This window comes from Aethalodelphis obliquidens, unplaced genomic scaffold (assembly GCF_003676395.1).
Source record: "Aethalodelphis obliquidens isolate GAN/ISIS:26980383/991018 unplaced genomic scaffold, ASM367639v1 scaffold55, whole genome shotgun sequence".
NCBI lineage: Eukaryota > Metazoa > Chordata > Mammalia > Artiodactyla > Delphinidae > Aethalodelphis > Aethalodelphis obliquidens.
Genome location: NW_020837999.1, coordinates 6,495,985 through 6,517,317, shown reverse-complemented (window position 1 = coordinate 6,517,317; position 21,333 = coordinate 6,495,985). Strand labels below are relative to the sequence as shown.

General features: G+C 35.4%; 2 protein-coding genes across 7 annotated transcripts in view; both read left to right on the top strand.

Moving 5' to 3' along the window:
* RABGAP1L (RAB GTPase activating protein 1 like) overlaps positions 1 to 21,333 on the top strand; it is a 682,268-nt gene that overhangs the window by 223,988 nt on the left and 436,947 nt on the right. The gene's annotated exons all lie outside the window — the stretch shown is intronic.
* GPR52 (G protein-coupled receptor 52) lies at positions 5,007 to 9,529 on the top strand. The gene is made up of 2 exons (XM_027086272.1): positions 5,007 to 5,307; positions 6,406 to 9,529. The coding sequence occupies exon 2, from the start codon at positions 6,627 to 6,629 to the stop codon at positions 7,710 to 7,712; it is 1,086 nt and encodes a 361-aa protein (XP_026942073.1). The 5' UTR covers positions 5,007 to 5,307; positions 6,406 to 6,626; the 3' UTR covers positions 7,713 to 9,529.

The following is a 21,333-nucleotide window of genomic DNA, read 5'->3' as shown; positions in this document are numbered from 1 at the left end:
TGTCCCACTTTAGAGAGTTTATTTTTTCCTTAGCACTTAGACCAAGTTGCTTTAAAACTACATTTGATAGTACATTTAAAATACATTGACACTGCATTTTGCAGCATTTGACATTCTTAAAATGATAGGTAAGTAATCATTATCTCTTGCTAGATATGATTTTTCAAATCAGTAGTCAAATATTCATATTGAATTGGGTTTAGGTAGAGGTATAGATGAATAATATTGTGCTTACTTTGAATATATTAGGAGGCTAATTATTTTCCCCCTGCAATCTGGTCATGTATTTTATAGCTTTCTTGTGAATCTTGTATGTCATACAAGGGATTGCAAGGAACTTTGCATATTTGACCTTCACAAAACTGGTTATTAGTGTTTTTCTGTCTTTTTATAGACTCGTCAAGCTATTTGGTATGCTTTTATATTAACATTATACTAAACACTTATTTGTTCAACTCCTATTCTTTGCCCAACACTGTAGTGTAGGCACTGGAAATATAATGAGGAACAAAACAGATGTTCTTCCCCTCATGGAGCTTGCAATCCAGTGAGGAAGACAAAACTGAACGAAAATATACTATAAACTGCGGTATGTGTGGAATCTGGTCTAATCTGGGAATTCAAGGACGGTTCCTCTGAGGAAGTGGTATTTGAACTGAAGCCTGAAGATTGTATCTGAATTAACTAAAAGAAATGTGATGGCATATTAAGCAGCAGGTTCAAATACCCTGAGGCAGTAAGGAGCATAGCAGATGTGTGTGTGTGTGGGGGGGGGAAGGGTGGAGTGGAGGGAGGTAGAGCCAGTTTAGCTAATCCTAAATAATGTAGAAGAGAAGTTAGATTGAATAGATATATGGAGACCACATTTTATAGGACCTGTTAGTATTTTATCCTAAGGGCAGTGTAAAACCACTGAAGTATTTTAAATGGGAGTGATATCATCTCATTTGCATTTGGGAAAGGTTATTCTGCCTGTTTTGCACGTAATGGATTGAAGAGAGGCCACAGACCACTCAGGAAGACCAGATTGGAAGCCACTATAGTGGTTCACACACAAGATGGTGCTAGTTTGTTTAGGGTAGTGGAGGTGGAGAAAAGTTAACAGATGGGAGGAATAGTTGAAGAAATAAATTCTGAATCCATACATCTTTTTGTACCTTTAGAAAACCTTTTACTTTACCCTATATTTGTTTTTTACAATGTTGGTTGCTCATTTCTCCTTGATAATCATTGCCTACTGTTTATCCTATTTACCGTCGGTGGCTAATGATCCTCTCTTGCTTTGCTATTTAGATCCTATTGAGCAGTTGCTTGAGTTGCTTAGATGACTAATAATGAAATATTGATACATATAAAAGGACATATAAAACATATTTAAGGTATAAATGAAAAATTAAACATCTGTGATGTATCATCTCAAGAAGTTATACAGTTTTAGCTCTTAGAAGTCATTCTGAAGTAATTCCAAATAATGGTTCCTCTTAGATATTTCACAGCTAGTGTTCAACAGTTGAAAGGAGAAGGGGGGTGGTTGATAATGACTAATAAGAATGACAAAAATAAAACACCTAATGACCCCTAAAATGAAGAGAATTATGCATAATATAAAAACAAAGAGTGCTTTATGTAATGAGCTGTGTAAATATGATATTAATGCTCTTGTTATTAGAGCTTCACATTATAAATTAGTTTCTATTATAATCAGATCAGAAAAAAGGATGGAAAGGAAGAAAAGTGAGGGGCTAGTAAAAAATGTCAGTCTCAGAAAAGAAGAAAATTATCTTGTTTGAACTCCTGAAACTGTTCTTTTTGAAGTTGGTAGAAGAAAAGAAGGAAGCTTGGTGGGTCAAAGCTATTGCTTCTTAAACTCTCCCTCTCATACTATCATATACCTGTGGCAGCATGTACAACTAGGGATTATTTACGGTATTCTTAGACTCAAATCCCTATCAGTGATTATTTGTTGGAAATAAATGTGTCAAACTAAAGTGATCTAGGGACTTCCCTGGTGGCGCCGTGGTTAAGAATCTGCCTACCAACGCAGGGGACACGGGTTCGAGCCCTGGTCCGGGAAGATCCCACATGCCGTGGAGCAACTAAGCCTGTGCGCCACAACTACTGAGCCTGCGCTCTAGAGTCTTGAGCCACAACTACTGAGCCTGCGTGCCACAACTACTGAAGCCCGCACGCCTAGAGCCCATGCTCCACAACAAGAGAAGCCACAACAATGAGAAGCCTGCACACCACAAGGACGAGTAGCCCCCGCTCGCCGCAACTAGAGAAAGCCCACATGCAGCAACAAAGACCCAATGTAGCCAAAAATAAATAAATTAATTAAATAAATTAAAAAAAAAGTAATCTAGTATTTGAATTTCCCTAAATGATATTTTTTGCCATTTCTCTGATTTAAAAAATATTATGATTCAAAACTTGAAAAATAATGCACAGTCTATACTTTTAGAAGGATTTCTTTTTTTATTTTGGTGATGAGGTAGCTTTAATTAATAGCATTTTATTTTTCAACGGTTTTATAGTAAAGCTTCGTATTTAACTGTCTACATTCATGAATATTTATCACCTGTAATTTTTATTTTGAATATTTATTATTATTGTGAAAGAGAGTTTTAGTTAAATAGAATCTTGTTTGATTTCCATGCTTTTATGTAACCCTAAAAGTCAAAATGCTTCCCTGTAAAATAGGACTTTCTAGCCTTTTTATATTAAATTTAAATATTTACTTTCAAATCTCAATATGGTACTCATTCTAAGATTGTTATTCTAACTTATTTCATACACTTTTCTGGTAATGAGCAATATGCTTCCATTCTTTATTCCACCTAACCCCCTGAAGATTTTAACAGTAATATGATCTTCCTGAAAGGCAGTTCAGCATGGAAGAAAGAATAGATCTATTATTTATTATTATTTAGAAATCATTTTTTGAAATCCAAAATAATTCTTCTTAGACATTTCCTGACTAGCTGCTCTAGTGGAAAAAAGAGGGAATGAAGGAGGAGTTCATCAAAATGGTGTTAAGAATGACAATTTTTTTTTTTTTTTTTTTGCGGTACGCGGGCCTCTCACTGTTGTGGCCTCTCCCATTGTGGAGCACAGGCTCCGGACGCATAGGCTCAGCGGCCATGGCTTATGGGCCCAGCCGCTCCGTGGCATGTGGGATCCTCCCAGACTGGGGCACAAACCTGTGTCCCCTAAATCGGCAGGCAGACTCTCAACCACTGAGCCACCAGGGAAGCCCAAGAATGACAATTTTGATCTGTTTCATTCCTAGTTTCATGGCTCTGTAATAGTGGGCAAGTTATACTTACCTTCTCTAGGTACCCACTTTCTTCCTTTGGAAAATGATAATGATGGGTATCTACTTCATAGAGATTTAATATTTTTATTGAGACAAAAATGTAAAGCATATAGCATAATGCTTGGCACATAGAATATGCTCTAAGTGTTGATTATCCATTTTCATCTCAAATTTCCTGATTCAATTCTGAAATAATGTGTAAGGTAATTCTAAGTTACTTTAAGAAAATTGCTGACCCCATAAGAAATATTTTTAAAATAGTGAATGTTTGTCTATAGTAAGTCAAAATAAATGGAAATTTTTTTCTTTTCTTTTTTCTTTTTTTTTTTGCCGTACGCGGGCCTCTCACTGTTGTGGCCTCTCCCGTTGCGGAGCACAGGCTCCGGACGCGCAGGCTTAGCGGCCATGGCTCACGGACCCAGCCGCTACGCGGCATGTGGGATCTTCCCGGACCGGGGCACGAACCCGTGTCCCCTGCATCGGCAGGCGGACTCCCAACCACTGCGCCACCAGGGAAGCCCCAAATGGAAATATTTTTAACCTCCATTATATAAATGAGCTTAATTACTTTCTTCTGACTTGGGTATGAGTAGCTCAAGCACTGTATGACAAAGTTCTTTGACTCTTTTTCTATTAAGCATTCATTCATTTATTTCTAATGTCTTCTCTTCTGAGGTCATATTTGATCTTAAATATTCCAGCAAATAGATTTTAGTATAGAGGTGTTAGTTCCAATGCTTTGTTTGTACAGTTAAATACATCAGATTCAGCAATTTAGTGTGGGTGTGGCAGGGATTGGAGAGATTACAAAATAACTTCTATTAATCAAAATATATTTTAAAGAGTAAAAATAGTAGCTCTATCACTTGAGTTCATGAAGACTTAGACGATTTTTAATAATTAATAGGTTTTTTCTGCCAATGAGCATTAGATTACTGCTGACTTTTTAGTGTCATAGTACCTTGTGGTAGTTTCTCTACAGGGTTTAAAGGTGTATCTCAGGGTTTTTTTTTTTCTGTCCTGCTCATAGGAAATAATCTTTACACATGCTATAAGGAAAATACCTCTAGAAATTCATACATGTCATTAATATGTTATAAGGATCGGTCAGTTCCACTGTGTTCTTTTGTCAATCTTGATCGGAGCTTGCCGAGTAAGTCTATAAGCCTGCATGTGCCTGGCAACTGTTACCTAGTGACAGTTTCAGCTGCAGTAGCCATTGGCTGTGCTGTTGATTGGGGCAGGAGGACCGAGTCACCTTTCTGATGGTGAGTTCTTCTGCATCAGCTCAGGATGAGGAGGAGGAGCAGGGCTTCGGTTCAGGTGGAGGCAGTGATACTGAGAGACTGTGAGGAATACACCGACAGCATCTCGGTAACTGCATCACAGTAAATCGGACTTCTGAATCAAGCAGCCCAGCCTAGCAGCTGATAAGAGTGAATGTAGGTGAGAAGCATTGTTTTATTCCTGTAACAAGAACTATTTTGTGATAAGTGAAACTAGGAATGTGCAAGGAGGAATATCCTGTGGCTATTATTATAAAAGAAGAAGGACTTCCCTGAATGCCTTGGTGGTGCACAAGAAAATAACTTTAAGAAGAATGCTTTCTGTTAAGCTCCTGCATTGTTCCTGAAGGAAATGTTTCTATTTCTAACGCATGTTCTTTCTACAAAAGGTATGACAGCAAAGACTGACAAGAGACTCTCTGAAATGCCTGTACTTTAAAAAAGACTTTTGACAAATGTTAACCTCATATCAGAATGACCTTGGAAGCATTTTGGATGGATTCTATCCTGCCAGTCTTTCAGTATTTCAAATTCTAGGATTTAAACTCATCTTGATGCTTTAGAAGTATTTTAAAACAAGAACATCTTATAACCTATCTAATGGCCCCTGCATTAATTGAGCACTTGCTCAAAATAGAACACAGAACTAGAAGAGGCATTTTCTTAACATATGGCTGCTATATAACTGCAAATATAACAAACAAGGTAATTTTCCACTTTGAAAAGGTTTAGTTGAAGTAATGATTTAATGTGTTAATCATTTAATGAAAACAGAAAAGATATAGCAATATAGATTAGAAAGCCTACTAGAAATACCTAAGTAATAAATAATGGCAGCATTTCTAGTCAGAAGCTCAGAGCATATAGGAAAGTTTCTGTTGTCTAAATTTCATATATATTTACACATATTTGTGAGATATAGGTGTGGTTGCAAAGGTGAGAAATAACTTTGAGCTGTATATTTTATGATCATGCTCCATTATAAGGAAGGTGGTGTATCAGATAATGAAGGTTGTTTTCAGTTATTGATGCTGAAATTAATAGCAAAAATGATTTTATTTTCCTTTTGAAAAGGAAGGAGTATAAATTACGATGCTGGTGGTAGCACCAGGAACTGTAATGGACTAAAACTCTTTTCATCTGAATGCTTACAAAAAATGCATGCAGAATTAAAACTTCAGAAGTTTTTCATATTTTGTCAGTATTGACCCATTGTGTATTATCTTCTCTACTGGAAGTATGCTTTTTTTCTCTTATGAGAGTTACAGGGCAATCTGGAGTCCATTACTGCTGTTCTGCTCCTTTGTGCCCCAGTAGAGATGAGTCTTTTAGAGTTAATCTTGTTGGAGAAGGGGGTTCTTAGCTTTTGAGAGAAAAGAGAGAGAAATGGATCATAAAGTTGACCCACCAGCATCAAACCCTGAACTGAGCCAAAGACACACTTTGCCACAATGAACTTTTTCTTAGCTTTCCAACCAAATCTGAGGTCTTAATCATTTAAATTCTACAATATGAATCCATTTCTCCTGACAGATGAAACAGGAAGCCTGAGCCTATTTAAGGTTTTTTTCTCACTCTTTCGAGTTGATCCCTAAGAAACTACCTTTCTGAGGAGAACAAACGGCCCACAGGAGCTTTTCTTCCTTTGGCAATTGCTTTTTTTTCTTTTACAGATTTAATTTTTCATAGTGCAAGGTATTATTGAAAAGTCCATTTTCTCTAGAAGTGCCTTGTGTCTGCAAAAAGTTGTTTGAAAGCACCGGAGGAAGCTAATCGGTGACCTTTTTTTCACCTCCTTTCTAGCTTATCCCCCTTCCTCCCCCCTCCCAAAGCTGAGGTGTGTTACTGCTGCACTGAGGCTGATGAAGAGACTTGAGTACTCCCTGGGATGCTCAGCTGTGACAGAAGCGCTGCCACTGTCTACTGAAGCTGATTCTGAGACACTCATGGGCAGAGTTTAGCAGATGCTAGGCAGGGCACCTGCTTGCTGTAGCCAGAGCTGCAGGTTCTTTTAATTCCAAGCCATGAATGAATCCAGGTGGACTGAATGGAGGATCCTGAACATGAGCAGTGGCATTTTGAATGTGTCCGAACGTCACTCTTGCCCACTTGGATTTGGCCACTACAGTGCGGTGGACGTCTGCATCTTCGAGACAGTTGTTATTGTCTTGCTGACATTTCTAATCATTGCTGGGAATTTAACGGTCATCTTTGTCTTTCACTGTGCTCCACTCTTACACCATTATACGACCAGCTATTTCATTCAGACAATGGCATATGCTGATCTTTTCGTTGGAGTTACCTGCTTGGTTCCTACTCTCTCACTTCTCCACTACTCCACGGGTATCCACGAGTCACTGACTTGCCAGGTTTTTGGATATATCATCTCAGTTCTAAAAAGTGTTTCTATGGCATGTCTTGCTTGCATAAGTGTGGATCGCTATCTTGCAATTACCAAGCCTCTTTCCTACAATCAACTGGTCACCCCTTGTCGCCTGAGAATTTGCATTGTTTTAATCTGGATCTACTCTTGCCTAATTTTCTTGCCTTCCTTTTTTGGCTGGGGGAAACCCGGTTACCACGGTGACATTTTTGAATGGTGTGCCACCTCTTGGCTCACCAGTGTCTATTTTACTGGCTTTATTGTTTGTTTACTTTATGCTCCTGCTGCCTTTGTTGTCTGCTTCACTTACTTCCACATTTTCACAATTTGCCGGCAGCACACCAAAGAGATAAATGACCGGAGGGCCCGATTCCCTAGCCACGAAGTCGCTGCCTCTGGAGAGACTGGGCATAGCCCTGACCGTCGCTACGCCATGGTTTTGTTTCGGATAACCAGTGTGTTTTACATGCTCTGGCTCCCGTATATCATATACTTTCTTCTAGAAAGCTCCCGGGTCTTGGACAATCCAACACTGTCCTTCCTAACAACCTGGCTTGCTATAAGTAATAGTTTTTGTAACTGTGTAATATACAGCCTCTCCAACAGTGTTTTCCGGCTAGGCCTCCGAAGACTGTCCGAGACAATGTGCACGTCTTGTATGTGTGTGAAGGATCAGGAAGCACGAGACCCCCAACCTAGGAAACGGGCTAATTCCTGCTCCATTTGAAGAAAACCACACAGTAAATCAAATGTAGTCTGACAGTAGTTTGGGATTGTATTCTTGCTTCATCTGGAAATTTGCCACTAGAGAAATATTTACTAGAATAGTTGACTATGAGAGGAAGGGACTAAAGGTTTTTTTTTCATGGAAAAAAAAAACCCTGAAGAAAAGGATGTGTAGAGGGTAATCTCGTGAGATAATTGTAGTGTGTGAGTATGAATGTGCAGTAATAGGCAAAATCAAACACTGAGGATGGAAAAGTACCTCAGATCTTCCACAGGGCATGAGCAAAGCCCCTGGCGTCTGTCTCTCTCTCTGACTGGACTCTCTCCTCTGTCTCTGTCTGTCTCACCCTCTTTGTGTTTGTGGAAATTACTTACATAAATTGCCCTTTACAGAAAAATGCTACATATTATATATGTGGTAAAGTATAATTTTTTGCATCAAAGTGTACTTGTTTAAACTCACTTATCTACAGTCCCTAAACGGTCTCTCCATGGAGGATGCATAGTAAGCATTGTATTTTATTACCTGCCACACAACCATTTTGCTTGTGTTTTTATAATATCCGTAGCACAAAATTTCTGCTATGAACAAAAAGAAACAGTATTTTTGTTTCTTCTGGGTAAAATTATGCTCCCTCCTCCTTCCTAACAGCTTTTTTTTTTTCTCTCCATTTTTCTTGATCTGCATCCTTTGGCACCTTAATCCAGAAGTGTCTTAGCTAATGAAAGAATCTACTATATAAAAGTCATAATGTTGAATGATTTATTCCTTCCAAAAAAGCATTCTATAGGTTGTTTGAGATATTGTGTTAAGTATTTTTAATGGCTTTGGGAAACATTTTTATTTGTTTTCTTTTGAATTAGTTCATGTGCCCAAAGTGGTGTCTTTTTGTTTTTTGCAGGGGCTATAGTTAAGCTTTGTTTTTCTTTAAGCTAATTCACAGATAATTCTAATGCAGATGCAGAGTACTCACTCAAAAGTGAGGTATTGCTCTTAAAGCTACTTGTGTCCTTTTTTTTTCTAAAGAGTAAAATATTAACCTTTTTGTGTTAGATTTACAAAGCTTATTGTTGTGTCTGCTAATTATTTGTATGGTAATGCATTTGCACATACTATATTTTTTACAACAAAGAAAATGTAAATTACATTATGTGATCTGTGCCTAATGTCTTCTTAGCACACTATATAGATCAGTGTTGCTTAAGTCATCAACATTGGACAAAAATATACAAAAACTTCTTTTAAGAGAAAAATACTTTTGTGTAGTTGTTATTTAGATATTTCTATTAGACCAAGCTGCATTCTTAGTGATGCTGAGAATAAAATATACTTAATTATCAAATACAGGTAAGAACTGTCAGTATTTTCTTTTGTAATGATCTGTTTTCATATTCAGAGATTAAATTAACTTATTTTTTAGTGTACTACATGGAATTGTGTAGTAAATTGTCAGGGGTTTAGATGTAGCAAAACAGCATTTGGGAAATTAGTAGTGAAGCAGGTGTAAGTGCTAAAACATCTAAATCTTACTTTTTTTACCATAAGTTTCCTGCCTGGCAGATATTTTAAAATTTATATCAAACTACTGAGTATTTTTCTTCTCAGCATTTTTTATTTCTTTATTTTATGAAATGCATTTAGTGAAATGTGCCTATGACTCTTCAAATTGGAAGCCAAACATGTTTGCACACTGGTGGTTTGACTTCAGAGGTCTTTTAGTAAAAGAAATGTCATCATTTTATTGAGGTTGTTCTGAGCCCATGTATATTTTTAAACATGTAAGGAAGGTTTAAAATAAAGAATAAAACAGTATTCTACGTATTCAAAATCAGACTTTGCTTCAGTTTAATAAAACACTTAGAATAAGAGTTTACTGTTGGGGAATCAAAATTTGTTTCACATTTTTGTGGTTTGGGTTGTTTACATTAATTCTCATCCCGTTTGCCATTGACATCTTGGATAAGTTGAAATGTGCCTTTTGAGTTCAGACCCGTTTAAGGAAAACAAACTTCAAGGAAACATAATGCTGCTGACTTTTCAGGTGGCATAAATAGAACTTTGAACATTATATGTATTATTCGGGAATCAGATTTTGATCCTGTAGTTTGGTGTGTAAGTATAGTTAGAAAACCTGAGGCTGTGTTTATTGCATTTTCCTCTTCTGGCTTTTCCTCATGGTAGTTAATAACAATAATTATATGCCAGGCACTGTGTGAAGTTTTACATATATGAAAACATTTAATCCTCACTACAACCCATGGAGATAGGTACTGTTTTTATCCCCATCCTAAAGATGGGGAAACCAAAGAACAGTGATTTATCCAAAGTCAGTCACTCAATTAATCAGTGGTTGAGGTTCATTCACACTCAATTAACCATTATGCTGTGCTGCCTTTTCCCCCCAAAGCCTCCAGACCTTTGTACCTCTGTCTATACCTTTTCCCTACAGAACTTGTTTGAGTTTTCTTTTTTTCTCACTTAAATCTTTCACTTCAGGTCTCTCCTTGTGATATCTTTTTCCTTGATCTTAAAAATCTCTTTTATTAAAGTAGCAATCTGGTAAGCCCCCACTTACCAGTTTAGTCTTCAATCAAACTGAAACCCTGGGGCATGACATTCCCTTGACATTACTTTTGTTCATTTTTGTTAAGTTTTCATTGAATATCTTTTTCAAGTCTCTATAAATTTCTTATTGAAAAAAATGTTTTTTGAAGGAGAAGAGTGGAGAAGGAAATCTCTGTTTTAGGCTGAAAGGAGAGCCTCTAGAAGGCAAGTTCTCAGTTTAGATTCTTCATTTATTTTAATGTTTCATGTGCAACTCTAGGGCAAGCCACTTAACTTGCTTTTGACATATTTTAATATGTGTTTATATAATAATGCTTATTTTGAAATTATTCTGTCTTTTAGATGAATATGTTTTAAGAATAGAAAGCATAACCATTATTCTTATTATATTGTATTCTATGGTAATTATCCAATTTGGTTATAAATGACAACCAAACAATGATGATGTAGTCTATTACTAAAGGTTCTGTTATCTGTGGCATTGTTTCTAAAGTTATATAGTGTTGGAAGGCTTTATAACCTACTAGTTTGTGAAACCTGCACTGAAATCCTGGCCCTCATAAGCTGTTTAGCCCTAGGAAAAATACTGAATGTTCCACGTCTCCAGTTTTCTCATCAGGAAGATCCAGAGACTTGTACCTTCCTACTAGGCTGGATTTGAGGACTAAATGAGATAAAGTAATCTCTGTGTTCAGCATGGCTCCTGACACATAGAAAGTATTTGGAATGTGGTAGCTCCTGTTTTATCATCTTTGTGGATGCCAGATTTATTGCCATCACAACTTAAAGATCACTAATTGCAATTTAAGAAAATTGTATTTTATAACAATTAGAGTTTTCTAAAACGGCGTTTTTTCCCAAACCTGTCTAAACTCAGATTTTGGCCTAAACTCACATATTTTTAAATGTAGAAAACTTCCACAATCTCTGAAAGCTCATTTTCCAGGAATAGTTATACATGAAGACATCATTTGAGATTAAAGACATCCATCAAGCAGATGATGGGATGAGACAGGAATGATTCTGAGATTAACCTACCTCCTTACTTTATTGTATTAAATATGCTTAAATATTTTTCTTTCATCGGGTTGGCAATAGAAGGAAAGCGTTGTTCAGGAATATCTTGCCATTTGTCTTCACATTTTAGTTTTCCTCATTTACTAAAATGGAATTTAAGGTATTTTGTCATGTACCTGTTACCTTGAAGAAACAAAGATTAATAAATAGATTCGCTCTACATGTATCTTCTATAATGAAGATTAGAAATGATGTTGCTGCCTTAAATTAAATGACTTTCCTCTGTCTCTCCCTACCCTGGAAGCTAATCATTAGATGTGAAAAAGTTATAAATATGCGATAAACAGAGAAGATTAAGATGTGGGGAATTTGCTTGTATAACATGCTGAGCGTAGCATCATTGGTGTCCAGGTAGGACCATCACAATGCACAGGAGATTATGTTACTGAGTTGATGCTCTATTCTGATGTATAGGTTCCAAAAGTTGCTCTTTTACCTGAGTAAAACGTTAAGATTAGAAGGATATGTAGAAAGTTGCATAATCATCAACCAAATATATAGACACTAAGGAAAACAAAATGACTTGAAAAGAAAAAAATATAAATCCCCTTTTCAGTGTTTCTTATATATGAAAGTTTTATCCAGGGCTAGTTTTGCTCTATAATTTAAAATATTTTAACTTTATTTAATAGTGTAAATGATTGTCTTTTAAAATATTAAAAGTGATGTGATTAGGTTTTCTTCTTTATTAATCTGTTTAAAAGTTTTTTACAGTGAGCGTTTACTTACGTTATAATGGGAAAATTGTTTTGTTAAAAAGAATGCTGACTGTTTAAAAAATATTTTGATGTTTCACAAAAGCTTGGTTGATCCTACAAGTAACATTATCCAATTTTGTCTCAATACTATATTCTTTTGAAGACAGTTTATGTAGTTTCTGACTTGTGTAATATTTGCTATTTCACGTAAAATTTTTAGAGAAGTTTGATGCCCTTCTGCTTATGATATTAGATGTCCTTGACAATTTTGCTTCAGCACAATCAGTTTGAAGTGTTATTTGCTGAATCTGAAAGGGATCTCAATCACCTACCACTTTTCTACTGCACCATTGTTTTAATGCACCGTTGATGGCACCTTTCAGCATTTTTCACATCTTTAAATAACAGAAGGATGACCTTGCATTAAGGAAATAGGGTCCCGCTGGTGTGTTAACTGCATTTCACAGATAGGCAAGATTCTGCTTTCAGTCCCCCATCCCCAAAGATCATATCTATAACTTTTTAATGGTAACTTTTATTCTATGTTTTTATGATTCCCTATGAAGGTGAAGAAAATCAGAGTAATAAATTCAGCAGGAGTCTGTTATGTCTGATAGCAGAAAGGCATATGTGATATCAGTATCTTCACTATAGTAAATGGGACCACCAGATTAGTTTTGGAGATTGTAAAGTTTTAAAATATGTTGGTGATAAATATCAAGAAACATAGTGCATAATGGTAGAATTTATTGAATGGAAATATTTGCTTAAATTCTAAAACTTCCCCAAATGCTCCTTTATGTAAGAGAAATCACATTTATCTTTGACTTTAGAAATTTGACTCCAATTTTACTGTTTTCTACTTAATTTTATGTTTTCTACTTAAGCAAGTATAAATGATGTTGATAAAAAGTGCCCAGATATACTTTATAAATTCAAAGTGGTGGCATTATTTTAGGTGGAAGGCCCACATACAACAAATCAAGTACAAAGTTATATAGCCTGTTCTTTACAATTTAAAATGTATCTTTGAATGCAGTGCAGACTGTAGCAAGAGATGACCAGTGCATTTGTCTGAGGTTATGCCTGACACAAGCAAGTGTGCGTGTATTTACTCTGTGTAAAATACAGTTTTAAAATATTTACTTATGTTTCTAATAGAATTTGAAGTTTAAAATAGGTATTAGATTATACATTTTATAATAATAAATAGCCTCTTCACAGTTATTATTCCATTTACTCTTCCAGGAGTTTTTTTTTTGTTTTTTCAATTTATTTATTTTTGCTGCGCGCGGGCTTTCTCTAGTTGCGGTGAGCAGGGGCTACTCTTCGTTGAGGTGCACGGGCTTCACATTGCAGTGGCTTCTCTTGTTGCGGAGCACGGGCTCTAGGTGCACAGGCTTCAGTAGTTGTGGCTCACGGGCTTAACTGCTCCGTGGCATGTGGGATCTTCCCTGACCAGGGCTCGAACCTGTGCCCCCTGCATTGGCAGGCAGATTCTTAACCACTGCGCCACCAGGGAAGCCCCTTCCAGGAGTTTTATAATTAAAAATAGTAAATTGGTAAAATTGATATTATAAATGATAGATTTTGCTAAGGTTAAAATATAATTTGTGAAGAAGCAGGTTAAAAAAATCCTGAAAATCCTTGTTTTAATATTTTAACAAGTTAAATTATATTTGGATTTTTCTTAATTTTATTATTTTGGCAAGGAAAAGATGGTTCAAAATTCTGTCTTTAGAATTGCTTTAAGTTACCAATTTCAAAATAAAGCATAGTTTCTTATTTGCAAGAAATCAACTTCTGTATATCTGGGTTTTTGTGAAATGTTCTTGCCATAAGTTAGATTTTAAAATGTAATAAAAATTACAAATAAATATGCATTTAACTTTTTGCTCTCTTCAAACAGAATTTGAGGAAAAACTTGACACCCCCAAAGATTAGATTTATCACACTTCTGCTTCTATTGCCCCAACACAGTTTTTTTTTAAACACTTATTACATGTCCAAGGTCTTAAAACTTTACTGGATTTTTAGGTGTATTTACTTGGAGATAAGCCTGGAAAAGTACATTTTAAAGATTCGCATTTAGAGTGTTTTATTATTAAATGGATCTTGTAATGGCTTCTGTTGTTTCAATCATCAGCTTCACTTACAGCCCTACTTTCTCAGTTTCTAAATGTGATTTAACACTATCATTGAACAAACTATTAAAATTTATTAGAGGACTATACCTTGATTGACTTTTATAGATTTCGAAGTCCAGGACATCCTGTGGTAGCATTTATTTGTGGGACAGGATAAAGATGTGTGCATGTGGGTATGTGTGTATTTGTTATAATGATTTTGCCAATGTTACAAACTTAGAAAAAAATCCCTGCATGCTCAATTTGTAGTCATTGTAGAGTGTTTAATTACTTTGCCATAGTTAAAGGTACACATCTTTTTTTTTTAATAGAAAACTTATTAGGATTTGAAGTAACATTCTTTGGTGAGCTTACCCATACTGTCTTAGTTTTGGAATGTTAATATGAGATATATTCAAATGATTCTGTGTGCAATGAGGAAAATGGAGACAAGTACCTGCCTCTCCTATCAAGTGTGTTAAGAAATAATTAAAAAACGCTGCACGTTAAAATTTGAAAAAGCTTAAAATGCTTTTGAACATGTAAAACGCCCTCGTCATTATCAATTAGATGTATTCTAAAAGCTTCTGTGAGTACGCCCTATCTCATTTCACATATAGAAATCTGAGATAAGATTTTTAAGTGACCCTCGCAAGATCACATAACCAGATAGAGATACTACTGACCATATGTCTTGTGCGGCAATAGTTTTGCCTGTGATAAAGTTCTTGAATAATGTATTTATGGATGGCTGGTGGTTGAGTGACCTGACCCTTCTTCCTTGAGTAGCAAATGAAGACTTAGTTGATACAGGAAAATTCCGTATAAAATTTTATCTTTTAATTTTTAAAGTGGGAAAGATTACCTTAAGGTTGACTATATGTTGAAGGTGGGATTTTGAGGTCATGGAAATTTTTAGTAAGATGTATTCTCAGCACTGCTAATTGTGTTGATATTTCTTAAAGCAATTTCTTATCCATAGAGGGTAATGAAAATTTATCTCTCCTTTTAAAAACATTAACAGTTTGAAAACATCTGCAGAATGTATTGAGAGCTATATAGACTGAATTCAACTGTATTAGTTATGTATTTAAAAACTATAACCTTGATGAAGAATTGTCAGAAACACACTACTATATCCATATAACTGCTTTTGAAAAGTAAACATGTCATAGCTGTGCACTTTGTGTTCTGAATGTTCTTTGTAATGGATTTGCGATGTTGTTGAAGTCATAATGGGATGGGTTTTTCTGAAGCATTATGATGGAAAAGGTTTTGACATTTCTGGCTACAGTGCTTTATCAAGTCCTATATATGTTTGTGTACAGTCGAAAAAATAGTACTCAGGGAATCAGAGAGAACAGTCTGAATTAGTGGTTTTTTACCTGAAACCCTATTAATATATAATTCAGTTTTCTTTCAATGAAATAATATGTTTATAGAAAAATTAAAGGAACTCAAATTAGGCTAACACAGGATTGTCTTATAAATGTCCTTGGATGAAACCTTTCCTTCGAAAGTATATGCATCAGTTGAATATAACTGCATTCTACTGAGTTATTTGAAGTTTGTTGCCTTAAACGTTTAAGATTTTTGTGAGAATTTGTGACTATTTAATTTATGGTACTCATTAAAAGGGTTTGCAAGATGAGTCATTGCAAAATACAAATTACTGCAGTCTGAATTAACCAGTTATGTTTGCATTCCATATCAACAAATTAGGGCAATACATATTTATTGATTGTGTTTTATATGACATGAATTGTGGTTCTACAGATACTCCTGGATGCTTTTAAGTCCAAAGAATAATTTATTGAATTGTGGGAAGCAAGCAAGGGGACAGATTATCTAATTTCTAGGATTTGAGGGAGAGATTTTAGGAACAATGCAATAGATTGAAGAATTAGAGGGATTGATTAATTTTAAAAGATGAATTGACGTAAATATTTAGCCATGTGTTTAGATGCTTTAGTCTCAGAGGATACCTTGGGATACTTGAGAAGTTATTAAAATGAAAGGAAAGGAAATGTTCAGTGTTTAACATACTATCGTTGAGAGAAATACACAATAACTTTGGGATGCAGTATATTAAAAATTAAATATTCTTTTATATGGATTAAATCTAATTGGAGTAAAATCGTTAGGTATAAGCGTTGAGATTAGGACAAGAATATTAACATGGGTAGAAGTAGCTTCAGGGACTGTACATGGGGACGACATATTCTACCAACTCAGGTATCATCCTAGACCACTACTACTAGTTTTTCCCTAATATTTGTCATTGATTATCGATGAATCTTACTTTATGAAGGCTTTTTTAGTGATAGGCATCTCACTTTATGAAGGCTTTTTTAGTGACAGGCAGGTTTTAATTTGTCTGCTACTAAGCTAATCATATGATGTATACCTGATATTTTTTAATTAATAGAATCATTTATGCATTTGTTCCTTAAGTATTTATCAGGTTTTTCCTGTGTAAAAACTATACAGGGACTATACTAAATTCTATGCAAGATAGTGAGATTTATAAGTAAAACAGATTTTCAGTTCTCTAAGAGCATATAGACTAATAGGGGATAGATGGACCACATATAGGTAACTATAGTATAAGATAGGAGTTGACAAAGTCTACTGCTTACTATTGTAAATAAACTTTTATAGAAACATAGTTGCACCCATTCATTTATAAATCAACCTCTGGCTGACTTCATATTTCATACTGCAATGGCAGAGTTAAGTAGTTGTGACGGAGATTTTATGTCCTACAAAACCTAAAATATTTACTATTTGGCCCTTTCAGAAAAACGTTTACTGACCCCTGATATAAGACATTATATGTACCTGGTACATGATACTCACAGTAATAGAACATTGTGCTTTTATCATTGCTAAGGATCTCATAAGGAGGAGTGATTGTTAATTTCAACCTGATTCACCCAAGTATCAGGAAAATTTCCAGCATATGGGTAAAACCATAGATATTGAGTTTTCCTCTATGATTCCAGTGGTTTGTCAACTGATTACCTCACTCTAAATGAAACAAAGAACTATTCTTTCTAATTAATTAATTCTTACCTTTTACAGTTAATCTACATACTTATTATATTTCCACCTTTTCCTATTTGGCTAAAATTCTTTGCATATGAAACTTACTTCCTAGTCTCTTTATTCAACTGCTAATGTATATAATCATACATTATTTTACCTTTAAATGTGGAGTCAATAATACTTAATATTGAATGTAGTTTTCAAACATCAAAAGCATTTGTTAAACTTTCCTTCAATAAGTGATAACCTTATAGTCTGAAAAAATTGATTCACTTATAAATAAGCAGGCCTGTTTTGTAGTGCTCTAATAGGCAGTGAAACAGAAGATCTAGCTATGTAAGAGCCACACTTGTATGCAACTCTAAAATGTATATGACTTAAGAGAGTTTATAGGGATTCCCTGGCAATCCAGTGGTTAGGACTTGGCGCTTTCACTGTCCTGGCCGGGGTTCAATCCCTGGTTGGGGAACTAAGATCCCACAAGTGCCGTGCGGCCAAAATATAAAAAAAATTTAAGAAAGAGAGTTTATAATTCTGCATTTATATATAACATTATTAGTAGGCTCTTGGTAATATATGTTAGAAAATTAATGGATATAGTTGCACTCATGGCTAAGAGTGCCTACATCAAAAAGAATTTTATGGTTTTTGACATTGTCAGATGTCAAAAGGTGTTTTAAACTAACCTGTCAGAGCATTTTGGCTTTCCTCAGGTTTAGTCAAATGGGTGAGAAAATGAATAAACGATCTTGAAACTTTTATTGAAGACATACTTCATTTGGTTCATTAGAATAAAAGCAAACAGTTATATATGCTTTCCATGCACTAGATACTTCTCCATATCAGAGGTAGGAGAGCCATCATTTGAACCCATATAGTCTGGCTGAACACCATAATAATTTATTTATTGTATATTTTTCTCTAGATGAATGAAAGGAAAATTTCATGTAAAGCTGGATGTTAAAAAATAGTAAATTATCAGGTTTCCATTAGTTGATTTTAAATGAAAGATCTCGAAGGATTATTAGGATTATTGTTGCCTTTTTTGGAATAGTCAGTGGACTGGAAGACTTTAAGGGAAGACGTCAAGGATTCTTATAGAGATAATTTGAGTGTTAAGTTATTGTCTCTGCTTCTTTATATATCCACCAACTTGCCCTTCCATAATTAGCACTTTTTAATTTCACACGACTCTATAAAAGGACAAGTTATAGCTAACTGCTGAAAACTTATCTCAAAATACTGACTTTTCTAATTGTCATCCCTTCTACATAGCTAATTTCCATTTTTTCATCCTCAATCAAGATTCATTTTAGTTTTTATTTTTAATTTTTAAAGAAATATTACTCCTTAAGGAAATACAGGGAATATTTAAAAGGATAAAAATAGAGACTAAATCACCCATAATTCCATTACCCATATATACTTAGATATAGCAACTCTTCATTATTTTTTTTCCCTTCCATTTTTCCACTGTGGACCAGGACTTCTTCTATGTAAAGGAGTTTTTAATGTAGTTATTTATATCTTAAGGACTTTTCTATTTTACTGAATATTTTTTATGAACATCTTTATAAATAAAACTTTGTCCCTATTTAGTATTATTTTCTTAGAATTTTTTTTTTTGTGTGTGTGTGTGTGTGGTACGCGGGCCTCTCACTGCTGTGGCCTCTCCCGTTGTGGAGCACAGGCTCGGGATGCGCAGGCTCAGCGACCATGGCTCAGCGGCCATGGCTCACGGGCCCAGCCGCTCCGCTGCATGTGGGATCTTCCCGGACCGGGGCATGAACCCGTGCCCCCTGCAACGGCAGGCGGACTCTCAACCACTGCACCACCAGGGAAGCCCTATTTTCTTAGAATTTTTAAGAAAGAGAAATACTGAGTCAAACTCATGAAAATATTTTAAGGTTATTTATGCATGTTGCCAAATTACTTTCCAAAAGAAGTGAGCCGGTTTATCTTCATACCAGTAACTATCAACCTACCTTGCTTCACCACAAACTTGACAGCAGCAATTCTAATTAACAAGTAAATTAAGGAATTGATTTTCACTTTATCCCCTCTGAACCCCTACAGAGGTTGCTTTGTTTAATATGGTTTTTGTGGTATTTTTCTTCCTTGCACTAAAAAACCCAAAAAACAACCAAACAAACCTAAAACTGAGATGGGCCTGCTGAGCCTCATTTAAACCAATGTACTCAAATTCTTTATTTCAAAGAGGGAGGAGATATGAGGATATATGTATATGTATAGCTGATTCACTTTGTTATAAAGCAGAAGCTAACACCCCATTGTAAAGCAATTATACTCCAATAAAGATGTTAAAAAAAAATAAAAGAGACTAAAGAAACATAAAAAAAAAAAGCCTTTGAGCTCAGGTCATCTTCTCACTTTTATTAGCTCACCATTTACTCTGTGTTGCTGCCTTGTTAAGACCAGGTGTTATTTTAAGAATGTTGAATTCTGATAATGCTGTTGTCTCGTTATTGGTACTGTCTTCAGCATTGACTATTCATTGCATGTGGTGTGTGCCACACAGCTGCCTATATTGGTGTTTGAGAAAGACCTGGAACATTTTCCCCCTTGTATTCTTCTGCCTCTCTGAGGGAGGATCTTTTCCTAAGCAGACTTTTGAGGCCTGTGTCTTTGGGGTGTATGTGGACATCAAGACTTCAGCTCTTAAGGGCTGAGAACCCCAGGCCTGGTTTTGATACTTGGGATTTTTCTAACCCACAGAACCATGGGTATAGTTCCCACAGTGGTGACTGGAGCTGTGGTGAGCCAGTGAGTGGCTTTACCACTTTGGAGCTGGCACACCTGCTGTGGATGTCTACGGAGCAGGGGATGCTTGTAAGTCTGCACCTTTTCTCCCCGTTCTGTCTTTTACATTGCCCTGGTTCCTCAGAGTACTTTGTATATAGGCTGCTCAGTTCTTTGTTGAGCTGAGTATCAAGTGCTCTCTATTACAGTTAAGTCATTTATTTGTTGAGTTGAATTCAATTTAATTGTTTGGCTTAACTGTGTTTTGAGGTCTTTCTCCTTTTCTCCCCCACTCAGTTGAGCTTTGGTTGGACTGAAAATTACATCAAAATCCTTTCCCCCTGCCTTTCTAGTAGAGTATATATGAGGGAGCAATGGAAAAGAGTACATTAGAAGAGATGAAAGATTATTTAATATAGGCATCATTTAATATAGCTACCTACTCTAATTGAATTTTTCCGTCCAAAATCCACATTCAGTGGACTTGGTAGGCTTTGAATACGTGTTTTAAATGTAGGTGAATGCACTTTGGGGTAACTTTGGATTCGGAATAATTTTTATATTCAGCTGAAATGAATGTCTTTCTGATTTCTTCTCACTGTGATTATATAGAAAAAATTAACATTTCTATTTTACCCAAGAACCTTCTGTATACATTAGTAGAATCATTGTTCCTATCTCTAGTCTTCTCTTAGTCTTGAGCCGTTCTTTGTAAAATATGGTTTTGGAGCTCATCACCAGCTTTTTCATGAATTTGCTCTAATATATTCTTCTTTAAATGGATGAATATAATGTTCTGTATGCGATATGACCAGTAACAGAGGATAATGGAGTTATTATTTCCCCTTGGTTTATATACCATACTGCTTTTTTCAGCACAGAAGTAAATTAGATATCTTTGATAGTTATATTTTACCATTTAACATACTGAGTTTATTTTCAATAATCCCCTAGGTCTTTTTCATACCTACTTAATTACATGTTCCTTCTCCCTACATGTACAGTAGTTCATGTTTTTTTAAACACAATTTTAGACTATCTTTATCTCTCTTAAATTTCATCATGTTAGACTTGGCTCAGTTGTTCCAGCCTTTTTGAAACTTCATCGTATCTTCTAATATATTCATTAAACTTTTGCCATCTGCATATGTGATAAACATCTTTAATGTGTAAATCCAGGTAATTGATGTTGTCTCAAACTATCTTTGTCATTGGTCCCCAAGACCATCCTCAGATTTGGTGTCTTGCTGGAAGGACTCAAGATTTAGTGTATTGTTGTACTCATGGTTAAGGTTTATTACAGCAAAAGGATATAAAGCAAAATTAGCAAAAGAAATCAGGCAGAAG